Source organism: Callorhinchus milii, unplaced genomic scaffold, assembly GCF_018977255.1.
Source record: "Callorhinchus milii isolate IMCB2004 unplaced genomic scaffold, IMCB_Cmil_1.0 Scaffold7, whole genome shotgun sequence".
NCBI classification, from domain to species: domain Eukaryota; kingdom Metazoa; phylum Chordata; class Chondrichthyes; order Chimaeriformes; family Callorhinchidae; genus Callorhinchus; species Callorhinchus milii.
In genome coordinates this window covers 13,092,047-13,111,666 of record NW_024704748.1, presented here as the reverse complement: position 1 = coordinate 13,111,666, position 19,620 = coordinate 13,092,047, and the positions used below count along the sequence as shown (strand labels likewise).

Below are 19,620 nucleotides of genomic sequence, written 5' to 3'. Positions count from 1 at the left end.
TCCATATAATAATAATCCTTGCATTTGATATAGCGCTTTATCGCATCTTCGAGACGTCTCAAAGCACAGAATATACTCTATATTTTGTGGGCGAAATCTACTTGTAGCTAGTGGAACCATAAGAAGCTGAATATTTGACGGATTGTGAATGAATTTATACCAAACTATTTGGACCTGGCATCATATAAAGTTTCTTTAAATAAGTACCGAATCTGTCATTTTATAGTTTAATTTCCACATTATAGTGTTTTGTTTAAGCCTATTGAAGTTGGCCCATCGACTAATGAGTTGATTATGAGTAAATGGTTAATGTTGATATCTTGCAGCCAGTATCATTGGAGTTTATTATAACCTTGAAGCAGGACAAATGGTGTAGGCTCCCTGAGTTGTGGCCAGCACTCCTTTAGATTATATTAATTGGTTATTCAACCCCTGGCAGTTTGTGGTACATTACCTGTGCACATGCCTGCGGGTGTTTATAAGTGAGTCCACAAAACACAAAATCGTAAATGCTGCTGTAATTATTTGTGAAGTGTTTTGAGATATTTGATAAGACTTTATAAAAATGCAAGTTTCTTTGTTTCTTAAAGGTATGAAGACCACAGTAAGTGAGGCAGAGCACCCTTTGTTATGTGAAGGCACTCGGAGAGAAAAAGGAGATCTGGCTCTTGCTCTCATGATCACGTACAAAGACGATCAGGCTAAACTAAAAAAGGTACGGTGCCAACAGAGAGTTCAGTTCTTGGCCAAGATCAAGTGTAGTATGTCGTCCACCACCTCTCTGACGTTCACCCTCTCTCTCCCAACTCCCCCACCCACATTTTATAGTGGGGCCCAGACAGGTTTACCACAGCTTGAACCGTCACTCACCAAATAAGAAAAAGTTTTGAGTGATCAGTGTGTCCATTTATAATAAATTTGTATTACACTGGTGTCATGTTAAGATATGTCAGTAAAAATTAAAGGTTTAAAGAAAATTTTCAGTTGAAGTGTTATAGTGCTCTGAAATGGTACCCTACCTGAAGGGCATTGTATAAATACGAGTAGTAATTGTTGTTGTTTGTTTTAAATGTACGTAAACGTTACTATAGTTGATAAATAGATTTGAAAATCAGTCTTAATTCTGTAACAATGCTGATTTAGATGTGAGGTATTGTTGGACATTGTGGAAGTAGCACCAGAAGCATAATGAGAAAGAACTTTGCCCTAGTTTGTATGGACCATCATCACTTCTTTGCAGCAATGTTAGAAATGAGCATGTAATTGACAGGAGCAATCTGCATTTGAATGTTCTTTCTTAACATATCTGTCTGCATTCTTGATTTAAGAACAGAGCAACCACAAGCTAGTTCTGTCCCTGATCTGATCTAGTTTAGTTTTAAACGCGAAATGTGTTTTTCTCAAGATTTACTCCTCTGTGCACAGTATCCAAATTTCCTGCAGAGTGTGAATTTGTCTTCACATCTCTATATTTTAAATAAATTGATTCATTGAGAGTAAATGCCTAACTCCAGTGTGATTTTTATCTTCACACTAAGTCATCATGAATGATTCATGTTGGAACAAGGATGGCTGGAATTTGTTTTAAATGAGATGCAAATCATATTGACACCACCATGGCTAGCAGGGATAATGGGAGTTTACTGAAAAAACTGAATTTCTATCCAATTCATGGTTCAAATACTGTCAGAGGAGGAGAAAATAGTGCTTGCATGTTTTAGTGATTTATCGCTGGAGAATCCTGAGAGAATTTTGGGCAAATTGCAAAGTTTAATGTTTTATCATATCATCTTGTGAACTGAGTTTTCCCAGCCCTCTGTAGACTTTGCCTTCCTCCCAGGCCCAAAGAAGCACAGTCAGTAACCTGCATTGAACTCCCAAGGATTAATTGTCACTTCTGTGATGTGTCTAAGCTTTGTGTTCTACTGTTAAAAATTTCAAATTCTTTAACATAGTTGCATTATTACTGGAGGTTTATTGAAAGGGATGCATGTTTTTTGACCACTTTATATCTATTGTTGTTTCGTGAGTAGGATTTTCTTATTTGTAGAGAAACCTGATCTCATTGCGCTGGACATTGTCTACAGATTCTGGACAAGCTGTTGGACCGAGAGAGTACAACTCATAAGCCTCAGACGCTGAGCTCCTTTTACTCTTCGAGTAAACCGCAAGCATCCAGTCAGAAATCTCCATCGAAACATGCTTCTCAGGCAGCTTCCAACGTTCAGCAAATAGCAAGCACGTCTGCACCTCAGCAAGCTAGTGTGACTGCTCCTATTCCCAGCACGCCAGCAGAGAGCTTCCAAGAAGGAACCACCCAGGGTATGAACTCCATTTTGTTTCTTTTGCAAATTATCTGGTTCCGAAAAGATTTTAACTTTTTAATATATATATATTATAATACGATAGCCAATAGCAGATGTAAAAGGGAGTTTAGGAGGAGCTGTATTTATGCAAAGAGTGGTGAGAACGTGGAGCTCACTGTTGAAAGCTGTGATTCGAGCTGAAAGCATCAATATTTAAGAGGAAACTTGATGCATACAAGAAGGCGAAGGGAATAAAGTGGAATGTAAGAGGGATGGGAGCTCATGTGCCATATAAAACACTGAACAGCCTGTTTCCGTGTCGTATAATTCTAAGTAAATACAGTACAATATCTTTGACTATAACAATGCTGCATCATGTCTTCGACCTCTGCCCAAATATCATTCTCTGTACAGCAAAGAACAATGGGCTTGAGCATTCATTGACGTTAAGAGCATAAATAGTGCAATGTACTAACTAATAATCAACAAGCCCTGTGTGTATATGTGTAGGCAGAGCCTCTCTTGTGTCTTGTCTGCCAGAGTTCATCTCATGGCTTGCCCTTTGGAAGAACTGTCAGGCTAGCTCGAACAAGTACGTCGTGAGCCAAATGAAATGTCCTGTGAGCTCTCTGGAGACTGTTCTTGGAACAACTCTTCTGAATAATTTAGAAGGTTACAAGACTCAAATAAAACGATCTACCAGTCCAATTTTGACTTGCAGTTCTTCAGTTGTAAAATACTAATTCAGCTAAAAGAATTGGTAATCGACTATGAGTATATATACCAGTTAATTAAGTGGTCTAATTAATATCAAATCGTTGGGTACACTGAGACCTAAGGTGAGCAGAGCAACCTACCATGAATACAGTAATTTAAATGGGTGATCTTACCATCAATGGCCCTTGATCTGAATTCCTTGCAATTTTAATGATAGACTATTTTAGTCATTTCCGTAATGTAGAAGTTTAACTATTGAATGCTGTCCGTATTGCTGGAAGAAAAGGCTTACATAAACTGATCTTCCACACAGTCAGGTGCAAAAATTCCTTCCAAAAGCTTCCCTGAATCTTATCGACCTCACCACTTCATAAAAAGGGAAAGAGAAGGAATGTAGATACTGAAATCCTAATTCTTTGTATTAGTTTAATTTTTTTGTCTAAGGAGACTAGGGAAAGTGAAATCCATCTACAGGACATACTGCAGGGTTTTAATCTACAAATATTGGGTAGATTGTAGGTTTTGTAAGAAAATTACAGTAGGACTATCTTGTAACATAAATGTAAACTGGTTTTCTCTTTACGTAAAACTCTTGGTCTTTAATTATTTAAAGTTTACTCCCAGCTGCTCTTTAATATAAACCTGTTCTGTGTGAATGATCTTCACATGTAAATTTTACACAAAGCTAATCACATTCAATATCTCTGCTCAAAACTGATCCAGAGATGCTCTAGATTCATAGTCTCATTTGTATTTAAAACGATCAGATGTGCATTGAATTGAAGTTTTAAGCTTGTAGAGACTACGTACTTCATTTAAAATCCATAAATGAATCTAGGATGGTGAGCTCCTTGATTCATTATGTCATCTCACCTTGCCCATAATAATAGATTTTCAATGCAATATTTTATGGCCTTAGAATGAAACTCTTGAAGAGCATTCTGTGTGTTTTGGTTGGAAGTGAAATCAAGGCCTATGTCAGGGCTAAGATCTTTTCAACTTCAAGACCTCTGTATGTAAATCAAGAGTCAGTCAGGATTCGGAGCACGCTGTCCCGTTTCCAGCGGAAGAAATGTGTCATGATGGAGGAAAAGGAAATGAAAATGTTTGGAACAGAATTGGGCCGAATCCCAATTTGATTTCCCGTGATGTAAGGGCAAAGCACCTTTGATCTGTACAATGTTTGAAATGTGAATGAGAATTTTGTGAGATTTCAGAAAAGGAACAGTTGCATCACTGTTGTATCAGTACGTTATGCTTTTTTTGAATGTGGGGAGGCTGGGTGATTTAAATTGCACTGCATTGAGACTAGATTATAGGCTGTTTGTGTCTGATTTCAATATCCACAGGCTAAGGTTCCCATTGGAGTTCTTGTACAGAATACATTCCTATTAACTGTTCCATCAACGTCTGCGCTAATTAAGGTTAGAGAGGGAGTCAAGTGAGGTGCTTTAGGGATAGGAGAAGAATTGCAATATACCACAGTGTCCAAATTTGTACTTTAAAAAAAAGTATTAAATTTGTGGGGGGGAGAAAGAAGATGTTATTGTAGTAAGGTATCCAAAGGTAAGGTATCAACTGTTAACAAATTGAACACAAATCCTGACAGCTCTTTTCTTCCAGTGTATGTTTCTGAGGTCTTGCATGAAGAGACTTTGTGTCGCTTTTATTTTACTGTCTTGTTTTTTATTTTGTGCGTAGAGAATACTCAGCGAGCCTCCAACGAGCCTGTCAATGAATCTAGCACGTTCAAACAAGAGGGGAAAATACCAAGCCGATTGACGCTCGGGAGCAGAGGTGGATATAATGGCAGGTGTTGGGGGTCACCAGTAAGACAGAAGAAAAAGCACACGGGTAACTATGAGCTTGAAGATGGATTATTCAATCTTTTATTTCTGAATGCAATCTGTATTGCTTCTAATTGGATTTGGCTTCTAGTATTTTGTATCCTGCTTGATTTATCACTTTAAGTGAATCTGATCCATCCTTCCAGAGTACCTACCTACTCTACCGTCTTCCCACCTCAGGATCAAGGTTTTTTTTAAAATGAATTCAGTGTTCTGGCCTCAATCACCTTTCTTGGTAGCCCTGTTCCAATTGTTAATTGCTTTCGTAGTAAATAAATGCTTCCTGGAGTCTGTCCTGAAATTGCCCTTTGCCACTATGTTCTTTAGTTCTGTTGTATTGGTACATTCAAAAGTGTTGTCCTGCATTTACTTTTTCAATCCCATTAAAATTGTTATACGCCTCCTACAAGGGGCACTCTGAGACCTTCACAAAATCTGGCATTGATGTGTCTGCATGTCATCTCTGCCACGTATATTTATGGCTGGTTTAAAAAGGTATGAGATCTGCAGAATAATTACTGCAGACCTGAGTCTTAATACCTAGAATGCCACTTAATGAAATTGGCCTGGATTCAGCTGCAATTCTGCCACCTTGTGCACATTATGAAGTACTGCACCTCATAATGTTTCCATCTGGTTCTTTCCTCCCAGCAAAGTTGTGCAATGCTGTCATCGATGAGCAGCAATCTGACTATTGATTTTATAGCTGAAACTGAATATGATGGCAATTTTCTGTGACTTTACTACACGCTAAATAAATGCAGGAGGCTTGCAGGTTGGAGCCCGAAGTGATTTTCATCCTACAAGGTGGGGCTGGATTTCAATCTCTGCTCCAGTTATGTGAAAGAATGTGTGCTCTCTGACTCGCTACATACATTCTTCATAATTGTAGTTGCTCCACTACACTGCAGAGTCTCTCTACAGTTACTCAAAATATCCAATCTTTTCTTTGAAGTCTGGCTCATCTGGTAGTTTCATAGCTGGCAACGCTGATCAATCTAGGCTGAAACTCCAGTGCAGAATTCTGCATTTTCACAGGTGACGTATTTTAAACGGGTTGAAGTCCTGGAGGTTAGAGATACTATGGCACGATTCAAAAAGAGACTTAAGCCGTTTAAATTAATTGTACTTTCATCTCATTGATGTTTGCGGGACTCTAACTGGGGCAAATGGCTGCAGATTTTACCTATAAAAGGCCACTATACTTGAAGATAATGACCAGCTTTGGGAAGCATCAACATAAGGTGCTACAGTGCAAGTTATTTATTTGGCTTCTCTTTTACGTGAGCATTTTATTTCCTGAAGGTATGGCCAGCATTGACAGCAGTGCTCCTGAGACCACCTCGGACAGCTCTCCCACCCTGAGTCGCCGACCCCTGCGTGGAGGTTGGACAGCAACCTCTTGGGGCAGAGGGCAGGACAGCGACAGTATCAGCAGCTCCTCAAGCGATTCTCTGGGATCCTCCTCGTCCAGCGGCAGCCGAAGAGCAAGTGGAGGAGCTCGCACCAAAAGCACCGACGTTGGGAGGTAACTTGTGCAAGCTGTTCAAAGGACTTCCATCTGTATTGGTCTGTGGAAGCGCCGTTGCCTTTCAAGTTGATTGCAGTTGCCCCATTGCACTGCAAAGTCTCTACAGTTCCCTAAAATATCCAATCTCTTCTTTGAAGCCTGGCTCATCTGGATTTTCATAGGTGGCAACGCTGATCAATTTAGGCTAAAATTCCAGTGCAATCAAGAAACCGGAAATTACTGATACTGCTCTGATGTGGGAAACTTGCTGCTAAATGTGACCCTGACGTAAGACAGTCATAATGTGGCCTTTTCTGTGCAAATGCTATAAAATCAGCAGCTCTTTTTATTTGAATCTAAATGTATTGAATTTAAGGGTCCAATTTATTTAAAAAAACTTTTCTCATGCACACACCTACGTTGAGCATTGTAGGCAACTCTGTTATTGTGTCCTGCAGAGATTACAGAAGCCAGTTTCTTTCTGTTTCAGATATAAAGGCAGGCGCCCAGAGTGTCATGTTCCCCATGTGCCCAACCAGCCGTCCGAAGCAGCAGCACATTTCTACTTTGAACTTGCAAAGACAGTCCTTATTAAAGCTGGTGGCAATAGCAGCACATCCATCTTCACTCACCCGTCAGCCAGCGGGGGTCACCAGGGACCCCAGCGCAACCTCCACCTCTGTGCGTTTGAGATCGGGCTGTACGCACTCGGCCTACACAACTTTGTATCCCCAAACTGGCTCTCTAGAACATATTCCTCGCATGTCTCCTGGATTACAGGTATGAAAAAATAAAACACTCTTAGCTTCCTTTTCCCAGAATATTGTAGCCTAACTTATGTCCAATGGTGAACTGTCAAAGAGAAAAAAAAAAAAAAATTCTGGCTAAATGTTGACTTTAAATATTCCATTTGCACCCAAAGATTTGTTAATGTGTGTCCCTCTGTGCTGAAGCGCTCAGTTACAGCAATGTGAGCTGTATCTCCCAATTCAATACTGATGGACAAGAAAATTACAGGCCTGAGCCCCTGCAGATCTCTGACAAAGTTTGTCACTAAATAGGTAGGGACATTGTCACATTTGTTCCTTTTTTGCAGAATGTCCTGGTAACGAACTCTAAAACTCTGTTTGAACCCAATAGGACAGGCAATGGAGATTGGTAGTGCAGCGTTGAATATTTTGGTGGAATGTTGGGATGGACATCTCACTCCTCCAGAAGTTGCATCTTTAGCAGATCGTGCGTCTCGTGCCCGGGACCTTAACATGGTCCGAGCAGCAGCAGAGTTGGCTTTGAGTTGTCTACCCCATGCCCATGCTCTGAACCCAAACGAAATCCAAAGAGCATTGGTTCAATGCAAGGAGCAGGTATGTGTTGTTCTTCACACTAACATCAGAGTCACTGAACTTAGAATTCCAAATAAATTCAAACTGAGTGATCAATGTTTAAAACAAACAGGGTTAATGCTGTGTAGCACCTAAATGTTATGCTTTTACTTGAGTATTTAGTGTTGAGAGACTTGTAAATCAGTAAACTATTTTAACAGCATGAACATTCCTTTATTTACATTTTTAGCGCCTTGGGACATCCTCCCGACGTGAAAGACACTATACAAATGTAATCTTGTTGTTAAAGCAGGAAGGAGAACAGTCTGAAGAGACTTTCTGTTTCAGAACTAGAAGAACAAATATTTATCATAAATATGTAATTTTAGTGAGAAATCTGGAGCCTGATTCCATCATTCCTCAAATGTATTCCTCTAGATTTTTTTCTTTCATTTTAGATCAACCTAATTTTGGAGTTTCTAGCTAGAAGGAGACGTAAAGATTTATCCTGATTGGTAAAAGTCTTGGTTCCATTTAAGGATGGTACTGTAATTTATAATCTCGGCACTTGTACATTTGATTTTCTTTATAAATCCAACACTTGCATTCTCCCTGATCTTCAAAGGATAACACGATGCTGGAGAAGGCTTGCATGGCAGTTGAGGAAGCAGCGAAAGGTGGGGGTGTTTACCCAGAGGTTCTTTTCGAGGTGGCGCATCAGTGGTATTGGCTTTACGAACAAACGGTAGGCGGATCCCAGCAGCAGAGAGACGGATCGGGAGGTGGCCGTGGATCTCATGACCTGAGCAGGGGGACTGCAGAAAGCCTTGGTCTAACTGAGGGATCAGCTACCGTCACGGTGGCGGCCACAGTAACAGCAGCGGCAGTCATGCCTGTCATCACTGTTGGGTCCACCATGTACCAACCGCATGCCATAGCTGGAACAGCAATCGCACATCCCCACACCCAGGGCTTTGTAACCAGTCCTGCAATGACTCACCCGTACACTACCATCCAAACACACATACCTGTCTGTAATCCTGCGTTTCTTGGACACCCGATACAGCATGTGCCTCGACCTACTGTTTTCCCTGTTCCTGGAGCGGCTTATCCACAGGTAATTCTGTGCAGTGTAATGCAGGTTGTGAAAGTGTCTTTTTTTTTAAAAAAATTGTTTGTGTATGAAAGGATTGATTGAAAATTTGCAGAGCAGATCCCAAATGCATATAATGGTTTTAAATATAACTCAGTTTCTACCTACTGTATTCTATACTCAATAAAGAAGCCAGATCTTTCAAATTTGTCCACAAGCTGCAAATTGTGAGGAGAAATATGGCTAAACATTTTAAATCATGGAGATGTCTGACTAATTGAGAGTTTGGCACATGTATACTGCCTACACATGGATATTTCCCAGTCTGGAATGGAATGCTCACTTTCTCACAAGAGGGATATAAACTGCTTATCTAATTACCTATATGATTATCAACTTATGCAGCAGTTGATTTAAAGTGTACATGTTTTAACTTGTTTTCTTCTGCATGAAAGTTGCTAAATATAAAAATGCAAGTTGACATTGTTATTAAGTTTTGATATGGGTTTGGGCTTCAGATTATTCTTATTCGTTGGACACATTGAAAAAGACCTTGGCTTCAGCCAAAAAGGCACCATAACATTAATGAAATGGGGGAATAATCTCAATGTTGGGGGGGAATAGTAAATTAATGCAAGAAGGACCACAGCACATTTAGGAACACAGAATGGGAGGAAGATATTCAATCCATTGAGCCTGTTCCACAAATTTATTGAATTTTAGAAGATCTTTTAATCTTCTTGGCCCCAACTTTTAGCCATAGCCCTGAAAACTTCTACTTCCCAAGTATCTCTCGCTCTAAGACATTCCTATTTGTTTCTGACTGACTTAAACTAGTTATTTTGAATAACCTGACTCCAAGGGTGAAGGTGGTGAACTTGTACAAACCTTTTCAGATGCTTCATCTTGAACGTTGCTTAAAAAATGTTGCTTTATTATGAATCAGGTAGTTTCTTTGGATCAATTTTGAGTTTTCAGTTTTGTGAGTTTCTATGTACGGGTATGTCCAGCACTCCTATCTTGTACAACATTGGGAAAAGGAACATACATGTCTGTGGATTATTTCTAGCATTCCAAATATAAGAGACAAAGATAATAAGCCTTGAATTTGATATAGCGCTTTTCACGTCTTCTAGACGTCTCAAAGCGCTTCACAGAATATGCTGTAAAGAGATTACTGAAAGACCAAAATTTGTATGTAAAAGAGAAGGGAAACCTATGAGAATTGGTACTTTAAGTTGACCAGTGTGCATTTGCCTGAAGGCTGATATTCACTACGTATACCATATGCATGAACTCATTGCATATACGCAGTGAAAGTAAGCAGTGTTCTTATTTGTTTAATGAGTAATAATATAATAATAATTATTATTTGTTTAGGGAGTACACCCGGCATTCATTGGAGCTCAGTATCCTTATACAGTCGCAACCACAACTCATCCATCTATGGCTGCTGCACCAGTGACGTTCACAGGAGTTCCTGTGCCGACTATGGCATCAATGGCAGTACATCCGTATACATCGGAGCCGAGCATTCCGCTCACCTCAACTGTAGCAGGTAGGTCAGCTCTTTGAATTCTCACAAGGCTTTGGTAAACCTGCTAAAATGCAGAAAGCATAACCCTGCGGTAGTTGCCGTTACTTAGCGCTCTGATCTTCCAATCAACATTTGCTGAGTTTGCTCTTTCTCAGCAGATCTCAGTGGCACGCTGTAGCTGTGAGAGATGTAGGAATGGAGTTAGAGCCTGACAAGTGTATCTTGTTTTCCACCAAGGGCTCCCTCTGGTGAATTTGTTATTCCATCGCACAGATCTGAAGTACAATGTTTAACCACCCTTTTAATCTTTTTTGCATTTGATGTAACACTTGTAATGTTAACGGGTCTCAGAAATGCTTCACAGATAATTGCTGTCAGATGCAGTGACTATCTTATCTTTAACCGTTCCCTTGGAAGGCAGATTCTGTAAAGGAAGGAGCTCTTGAAGCTAAATATTTCAGAATAAACTTGTCTAAAATTATCTAAAGACATAGATAATCTTTCTCCCCCCCCCCGATAATCCTGATAATGATCTTTTAAAAAAAAGTACAAGAAAGTACAATTCGTAGAACAGGTTAATTAATATTGTCATGATTAGTGACTTTTTAAAAGATTAAAATCTATAAATTCGCAAAGCCACTTTGCAAAGCATTACAAAGCATGCCGGTGTTAGGCCAGTATTCTTAGGTCTGAAAGTTAATCAGCTTTAACTCAATTGTAGTAACTCAATTGCTAATTTGCTAAATGCTATTTATAGCACTTTATAGTATCTAAAGTGTTAGGTTTATAGCACAGCTCGCAGGGAGTTCCTGATATCTACCATCCACCTCGAGGGTTCAAACCCGCCCTTATCGGATGTCAAACGACCAACTTATGACCAAAGGCTGGAGTTCGGCCTTCCTGGATGAGCAAACCATGCACTCGCTCTCACACAAACTCTAACTGCCCTGAACCACTAAAGTGAAACTCAGTTATACTCCTTTATATCATGGTTGTTTCCTTCAGGCCAATCAGTGCACATCAGTCTTGGGCAGCCTCCCATTAAACAACAGGTCCGTATAGCAGCAAATAATTCATGACACAACAGACGCAACAAACTACAGCTGTAGTATTTCGTTCCGCACATATCGTGGTGAATGTGTTCTCTCTATAGTTGCCAGTGTACAGGCTGGATCCACTTTCCAGACCATTCAAGGAGCAACGTTGCCTGCCTTAACACCACAAGGCACTTCTATAGTCGCCTCAACGTTTCCCACAGAGGATGAACACTCTCAACCAGTAAGCCCTCAAGGGCTCCACTACTTGCATTCAGCTTACAGAGTTGGTAAGTGAATACATTCAACTAATCCTACCTCCACATCACTGTCTAAATATATACTGCACTATTCCACTGTGTGGTTTAAAAAATGATGTGCTCATTGGGCTAAATCTGTCCCTAAATAAATATAAAGGTTATATTTTCCTGTACTTCTGGAGAAGAGTTATGTAGATTAGATGAAAAAATGGGCCTGGGATGATCTAAAAGCCAGGTAGACTTGACTAAATCCATTTTAGATGTCTTCAGATAGTTTGCCTACAAAACAGTCACTCCAGTTTAGATGGTATATCCTGTGAAGTGCTTTGAATTGTTCTTCCGGCATGAAAGGTGCTGTCAACTTTAAGGATTATTATAGTTTTGGGTTACTTTGCTGAAATGCCAGTCAGTGAGTTGATGATTGACACGATTAAGATTTGTTTTCAGTGGACAATAAGACTGGTTTGTGTTTTCTAAACTTGTTCCTGCAGTAATTTCTGAAACTGCTGGTCTTTTATTTTACAGGAATGTTGGCCTTGGAAATGCTTGGCCGAAGAGCTCATAACGACCACCCAAATAATTACTTCTCCAGGAGCCCTCCTTATACGGAGGATGTGAAATGGCTGTTAGGACTAGCAACAAGATTGGGTAAGGAAAGATTTGTTTTATGTGATGGAATTGGAACAGTTCCTGTAATTTGAAACACAAAGAAAATAAATAGAAGATTTAGGACTCTTCAAAAGTATATGCTTTTAACCAGAATTAACCCTTTTTTATCCAATTTCTAGAGTTTATGCCCAGTGAATGCATGTAAAATTATTGTAATTTAAATTGGATGCCCAAGTGATTCAGGTTAACCTGAAGAGCTAATGCAGATCAAATCTGTAGAAAAGTAGGAGGAGAGTTGAAACTACAGGGTGACCAAAAAGTCTCAATAACTACCGTATTATCTTAAAAAAATCATTTCTTTAAGACTTGTAAGACATTGTAATGGTATCATGACTTTTTGGTCACTCTATACATTGAAACTGATAATTTGTCACCCCAAGTGAAATCGCTCAAATGACTAATCAGAATTGACTAACAACAATAACTTACATTTGTATAGTACCTTTCATGTCAGGAGGACGTCTCAAGGTGCTGGGCAGTCAGGGATCCGCACCCGAACTGGTGGTTGGGATCAGGAGGGGCAGGAGGGGGATCAAAGGCACGGTCGAAGAGGAGGTTCTTGAGACTAGTCTTGTAGGAATCGAGCAAAGGGCCAAGGCGGAGGGACTGTGGGATGGAGTTCCAGAGAGTTGGGGCAGAGAGGCTGAAGACGAGTTATCCAAAGTACAGTATCTAGAAAGTACTCGAATAGGCAACAACAAACAACAACAAAATTACATTTATAAAGTAACTTTCATGTCAGGAGGACGTCCCAAAGCGCTGGACAGTCAGGGATCAGGACCCGAGCAAGGGGGAAGGATGGGGTGAGGGATCTCGACTGAGTGGTAGTTAGGTGGGGTGACTAGTTTAATCCAGGGACTAGTTCTCCGAGTTTTGCTGTAACTGTTGTATACATCCTAATGTTCTTGTGAGACTGGAGTTGATTTGCTGAGGATATACTCAGACTTGTACCAGTGTTAGATTACAATACAAAATTACAATTGTATCGCACCTTTCATGTCGGGAGGACGTCCTAAGGCGCAGTGGAGAATGCAATTACCTGTGCAGAATGCAATCTATTGCTGTGAGACAATGTTGCTGTTCATGTACTTCACAGTACTGATTGCTTTCAGCTGAGTGGTAAGCCAGGATCAATGGTGCGATAAATTTGTGCATTGGTAGCTCTGAGGATCTGAGGATTCATTACTTAAACTCCAGAGGTCATCTTCCTATTAGATGGTACACACCTGATAAATGATAAACCTCACACTTTGCTCAATGAACCTATAAAACCTTTGGGCAGAATAAAACAATCGATAGCTGGAGGGGGGTGTGGAAGAAGCAGAGAATGCGTATAGAGCCTTTATAAGAGGTACACATATTTATCTAGGTGAGCAAATATCTGAGGTCACTCTTCTTTAATTGTGTAATTGTACTCAATTCTTCAGTTTTTAGAGCAATTGATTGTGTTGTCTTCTTGTAGAATTGAAGCTAGCCATTGCACTGCAGCACACAGTGGGGCTCCAGGAGGTCACCAGGCCTGCCACCTCACAGACGCATGGAGAACACACACATTCACAGATGAGGAGAGAGAGACACACACACTCAATCACTCACTCACAAACCCAGAGAGACTCACGGAGACACACACTCGCAGACGCAAACACACACACACACAATCAACAACAGGGCCTCGGGGTGAGCGAGACCCATGTCCTGCTCGCGCTGCATGCTCGTCCAGAGCCGCTTTGCCAACAGTAGCAGCAGTTGTTTGTATTCTGTGTAGTGTTATGTATATACACCCTCCCCCACTCTTAAGTACTCTGAGACCCTACCCTGGGTGGAGGGCGCTATGTAAGTGCAAGTTTATACCTGTGGGGGCTGTGTTCACTTCAGTTTCCACCCCTCAGCATTTTAGTTGCATATATTATGTATTTTGGTAGCGATTAGATGTAATGTCAGTGAACAAATGTATAACTGACCTCCTAAAGTGGTATAAGCCACCAGTGGATGACCATTCTGAAATATTAGTACAAATATTTTTTTTAATATTTAATATTTCAAATATTGGTCTGCATGAAGAAAGTCCTTAGTCCCATCCAATCTCAGCCCTCCTGAACACCCACCCTAGCATTCACGAATGACTATCTAATTCCTTTTGAAATGTACTAACACAGTGAGATGAATATTCTGCCAACATGGTCTGTCATTACAGTAGATTCAAAAGAAACATTTTAATTTGTAGACTGGAAAAATAAACTTCTTAATGTGTTAAACCTGTTGTAAGATAAATTGTTACTTATGTTAACTGTGAATTATGTGTGCTAGTGCAGTAAAATGTTGTAAAGCATGCAACTGTTTCCAATGCTGGTGTATCTTTGCTGAGTTCAGAGTGCTCTATGACTGCTGTTGTGTAGTTAATGGAATAATAATGTGGAGAAATGTTCTTCTCTTGTGTCATTAGGTGTAAACTATGTCTATCAGTTCTGCATGGGTGCAGCCAAAGGAGTTCTGAGTCCATTTGTACTGCAGGAAATAATCATGGAAGCTTTGCAGCGCCTTAATCCTGCTCATGTACATGCTCATCTCCGAACCCCAGCCTTCCATCAGCTTGTTCAGAGATGCCAGCAGGCGTACATGCAGGTAACATAAATGTGCAGAATGAAAAATATATTGCTCCACATAAATTTGGATTATTGTATTGCTCCACACAACTTGACATTTCTTAAATAACGTGTTCAGCTGTATATGTGATGACCAAGGCCAACTGTGGTTAAAATTGCTGGAAAATTTGATAAAGTTTGTGGGGAAATTGCATGGAGTTGATTGGTGCCATTGAGAAGTACATTTTGACCTACATTTTTTCACTTTATTGATTTAAAAACTAAACATGAAGGAATAACACCCATTAGATTATTGCAAAAAAACAATTAATGCCTTCTTTAACTAACCTGGGTGGCCCACTCAGTTATGGGGTGGGAGGGGATGAGAATTAGTCCTGAAAGTGGGGTTCCAGGAGGTCACCAGGCCTGCCACCTCACAGATGCACGGAGACCACACACATTCACAGATGAGGAGAGAGACACACACACTCAATCACTTACTCAAAAACCCAGAGCGACTCACACTCGCAGACGCAAACACACAATCACAACAACGGGGCCTCGGGGTGAGCGAGACCCATGTCCCGCTCGCACTGCATGCATGTCCAGAGCAGCTTTGCCAACAGTAGCAGCAGTTGTTTGTATTCTGTGTAGTGTTATGTATATACACCCTCCCCCACTCTTAAGTACTCTGAGACCCTACCCTGGGTGGAGGGCGCTATGTAAGTGCAAGTTTATACCTGTGGGGGCTGTGTTCACTTCAGTTTTCTCCCCTCAGCAATTTAGTTGCATATATTATGTATTTTGGTAGCGATTAGATGTAATGTCAGTGAGCAAATGTATATTACTGAATGTGTTTCAAGCTGTCAATCATTTTTACAGAAAGCTGCATCTGATGTATTTGCACATTGAATTTTTTTTTCCAGTGTATCCAGTACCGATTATACCATATTGCTCCGGCAGATTATGATGACTTCGTAAATATCATCCGAAGTGCCCGTAGTGCATTCTGCTTAACTCCAGTTGGAATGATGCAGTTCAATGAAATCCTTCAGAATTTAAAACGAGCAAAGGGTCAAACTAAGGACTTGTGGCAAAGAATCTCACTGGAAATGGCTACATTCTCTCCTTGATGTCTGTTATTGGTTTGTGCAGGTTTAGGTTTATTTTTCCCCCTCCTTTAACCACTGAACTTGTATTCTCTACTACTACATTCCTCTTCCACTGAACTTATAATTGTCAGAAAACAAGAAGGTCCAACTTTGTTGGTGCGCAGAGTGTAATCTGACATTCACATCCCAGATTCCACTAGTGCCCAATCTTTCCTGCCCCTCCCCTTGACTTTTGTATGAAAGTTAAAATATTCATGTATATGTCTAACTGTTTAAAGGGGGTGTGTTGCTGGATACAGTGTGACTCGGTAAACTGACCAGCTTGAGGAGCCAAGTGACCTCCGATAGATGAACAAAGTCGCACCAAAATGAAGGTCTGAATACCACCTCTGCCCTGTATAGATTGTGATTTTTAATTTATCTGTTTTGCCTTAGTTTCTTCAATATTTTTTTCATATTTTAAAGGGTTTCAATTGTTTAAAACAAAACTTGTATATTCAGATTCCAGAAAACTAAGTACTGGGATAAGTTAAGAGCTTTGACACATTTTTCAGTGTTACAGATCAGATGAAGTGCAACTGTAGTTTACTCCACTGACCACATTGTATTTCTGTCCTCATGCAATCTGTTAATATTTTTAATCTTTTTGTGCAGTCTCATGTTCCTGTAAAGTTGATGGTTCTGAAGGCTACACAGGGTAGCTCTGCTGTCTGTGTAAGAAATACTTGCATGACATTTGTGTGAGTAGTTTTGTTGACAACAAAACTTTTATTCAACCGTTCTGTGCTGTGTTGAGTACATACAATTATTTTTGATTAAAGCACACAACAAAACTGCAGTACTCTGCTGTTAAAGGCCTATGTTAAATGCTTGGCTTTGGAATGGAGATGTTCAGATTGAAGATAACAGATCAAGAAAGGTAAAATCTTACCATTGATTTTTATATTTGTTTTTTGGTTTTCTTTCACAGTTGAGTGGGGAAATAATGCAGGCACATTTTGGCTGGGTAGTTTCCAACAGTACAGTTTTGTTGACCAGCCCGCAATGTATTTAAGGCCTTGCAAAGTACTACATTCACAATCAACCACAAAAGTTACACCAAAAAAACTCCACTTAATCCACTGCATGTTGCATTTCAGAAAATATGTTCAGCCTCTTGAGAGTAAAATTCTCCAATAATATCATTCAATGTGAATGACACAATAGGTGAGTCGTATTGTGAGATGAAACGGGTCAAAGATGATACTGCTCTAGACTTTCTTCTGTGTGAGACAAATGAAAACAAGCAGGAAGACTTCACCTTAGCCCATTTAAAAAAACAATTAATTTGTGGTTGCTTCCTAATTTTTTTACAGTAGACTGGTAGAAAGGTCACTAACACTGATAAAACTAAAGTTGAAGTTTGTAGATTATAAATGTTTCCAATTACTTACAGGACTACTTAAAGTGGGGCTTAGCAAACAAGTTTGCGGTAAGATGATCTGGCACTGTGTTCATGATCCTGTTGCAATCGGTTATTAGCGCCACTTTCTCTGGATTCCATGTGTAGCTACAAATTATTGCCTCAAAGGGAAATATGTACACAGTAATTCATTACATTTGTATGTGTTATTAGTACCCAGATTACAGCACAGTTGCACATTTTAATACATTGTTCATGATGAACTGAGATCCCCAACCCCACATGATTAGTGGTCAGGGCAGTGTTGCATGTTCTTTTGTGAAAGCAGCTGTTGTAATAGAGAATATACTTCAACAGTACAATAGTTGGGGAGGAGAGGCTCACAAGATTCCAGTAGCATCTTTGCAAGTCTGAACTGGGCACATACTGTACAACAACCAGCCTGCAGGTGATCCCCTTTGGAGACTGATCCTTTTTGTGCAAAGTACTTCCATCTGAGAAAGAAACTGTAGTGCAAGAGCTACAGATAGTTCACTGAACACAAAGCACAAAAGCAGCTTGTAGAAAGAAATGGCAGCCTTTGTGGAGTTTTTCTTTTTAAAACTGGTCCACATCAAGAAATCAAACTCCACCTGCGGTCCACTTTTCTTTTTGTCAGAACAGCTGCACATTATGAATAAATAGGTCAGTGGGAATGAAAGCAGGTACTGAGTGGCTTCGTTTTCCAGAGTGGTGATGTTGGCCGAGCACATCTAAGTAGCATTCAGCTCCAGCTGGTATGTTGTAGTTCCTCTCTGAGCCAGCTGGGCAGTGACTGTCCCAATTTGTTTAACAGCTTTGACAATTCCACATTGTGCTCCCTGTAATAATCTTTCAGAAATGTCCGAGACTGCAAGGGGAAAGAACAAAAACACACGACGACAAGTGAGCAGCTATGAATAGTTTGAAGCAACTCTGGCTAATTTTATCTCTCTCTATCCCAGGCAGCATGTTGAGGCCAGTTGTAGTTTCCCAACTAAATTTGTGGAGATCAGTTGGTATGGTTCAGGCAGTTTATTTGCCTATTGTCACAGTAAAAAAAACAAATAATGCTATTGCTGTTTGGCATGAGCTGTAACAGGTAGCAATCAAAGTGGTTTAAATTGTACTTAAAATCTACTTTTTAAAAAAAAATGCAACAGTATACAAAGCCACCAAGTGGGAATTAAATATTTGTATAAGTTCAATCCTGCTCTGCCATCAGGAAACATGCTTTGGCCAATAGAAGGAAGTTATTGACTTATCCCATTTTCCTGGCTAGAACAGCACAACAAAAATTTTAAAAGATTTAAAAAGCAGAATACATTGCTTGATTTTGTATTTTATAAGATGTCTTGTTGGAAAATAAAAGGGCAAACTATACTGCTGCCTGCAAGTTATTACCTATATGTTTTCACATTCAGTGCATTTTCTCAGGCCTAAAATCTGTTTAAGAAGAAAGCTTGACCAAGTATGGTATGAATTTCAATGGGGGCAAATGTATAGGAGGCACATATCAGGGAGGTTGAAAGAGACTTTAAAGTTAACAGGATGGTGGGATAAATTGTGAAGATCATCAGAAATCATGATGTGGTCGGGGTGCTGAAAGAAGGCTGTATGTGCCAATACAAGGAAATCAAGCAGGCCCTAGAGAGAGTGCAAAGGAGAGCAATAGGGCTGATTCCAAATCTTAAGTTTAATGAGGGGTCTTCACCCTCCAAAAAAAGACATCTCGGAGTGGGGCCTTATAAACAAATATAACATAATTAAAAGGATAAAGTCATTGAAATATACCAAGGTGACGGTTGTGTGGAGCAGGCACCAGGAACTATTTCTTTATCTAGAGGGTAATTGGAAGCTGAAATGAATTACCAGGGATGGTGCTGGAGACTAGGACACTGGATTCATTTAAGAAATAACTTGATGTTGTAATGGGAAGACAGTCAGTAGGGTTGGTATTATACACAAAGATAATTCTGTGATGAATAGGATCGTATGCCACAAAATATTATACTCACAATTAAATCCATGTCTGGATATTTTCTTCCTTTACTTTTCCCTAAACATTTTGCTTTGCCGCCTTCTACGACTTGACACCAGAAATTCTTGCTGTCATCATACCTGAAATAGACATTATTAATGCTGGGTAAGTACAATTCATACACAGCAAAACATTGTTAGGAATGTCAGATAACTGGCTGGTACATGTAC

General features: G+C 39.9%; 2 protein-coding genes across 7 annotated transcripts in view; one reads left to right on the top strand and one right to left on the bottom strand.

Annotated features, from left to right (window-relative positions):
• The window catches only part of zswim8 (zinc finger, SWIM-type containing 8), a 65,582-nt gene extending 48,755 nt beyond the window's left edge, over nt 1–16,827 (top strand). Inside the window, exons 16-27 of the mRNA XM_007898189.2 lie at nt 591–715; nt 2,088–2,322; nt 4,725–4,877; nt 6,176–6,398; nt 6,871–7,160; nt 7,521–7,744; nt 8,328–8,819; nt 10,176–10,353; nt 11,486–11,656; nt 12,152–12,274; nt 14,739–14,917; nt 15,804–16,827. Of these exons, the coding sequence (XP_007896380.2) occupies nt 591–715; nt 2,088–2,322; nt 4,725–4,877; nt 6,176–6,398; nt 6,871–7,160; nt 7,521–7,744; nt 8,328–8,819; nt 10,176–10,353; nt 11,486–11,656; nt 12,152–12,274; nt 14,739–14,917; nt 15,804–16,010 (2,600 nt within the window). The 3' untranslated portion in view covers nt 16,011–16,827. The remainder of the gene's footprint in view (nt 1–590; nt 716–2,087; nt 2,323–4,724; nt 4,878–6,175; nt 6,399–6,870; nt 7,161–7,520; nt 7,745–8,327; nt 8,820–10,175; nt 10,354–11,485; nt 11,657–12,151; nt 12,275–14,738; nt 14,918–15,803) is intronic.
• ndst2a (N-deacetylase/N-sulfotransferase (heparan glucosaminyl) 2a) overlaps nt 16,729–19,620 on the bottom strand; it is a 180,400-nt gene continuing 177,508 nt past the window's right edge. For all 6 annotated transcript variants that reach the window (XM_007898123.2, XM_007898115.2, XM_007898132.2 and 3 more), the window contains 2 exons: nt 19,428–19,530; nt 16,729–18,280 (listed from right to left, as the gene is read on the bottom strand). In XM_007898123.2, coding sequence (XP_007896314.1) covers nt 18,155–18,280; nt 19,428–19,530 — 229 coding nt within the window. In that variant the 3' untranslated portion in view covers nt 16,729–18,154. The remainder of the gene's footprint in view (nt 18,281–19,427; nt 19,531–19,620) is intronic.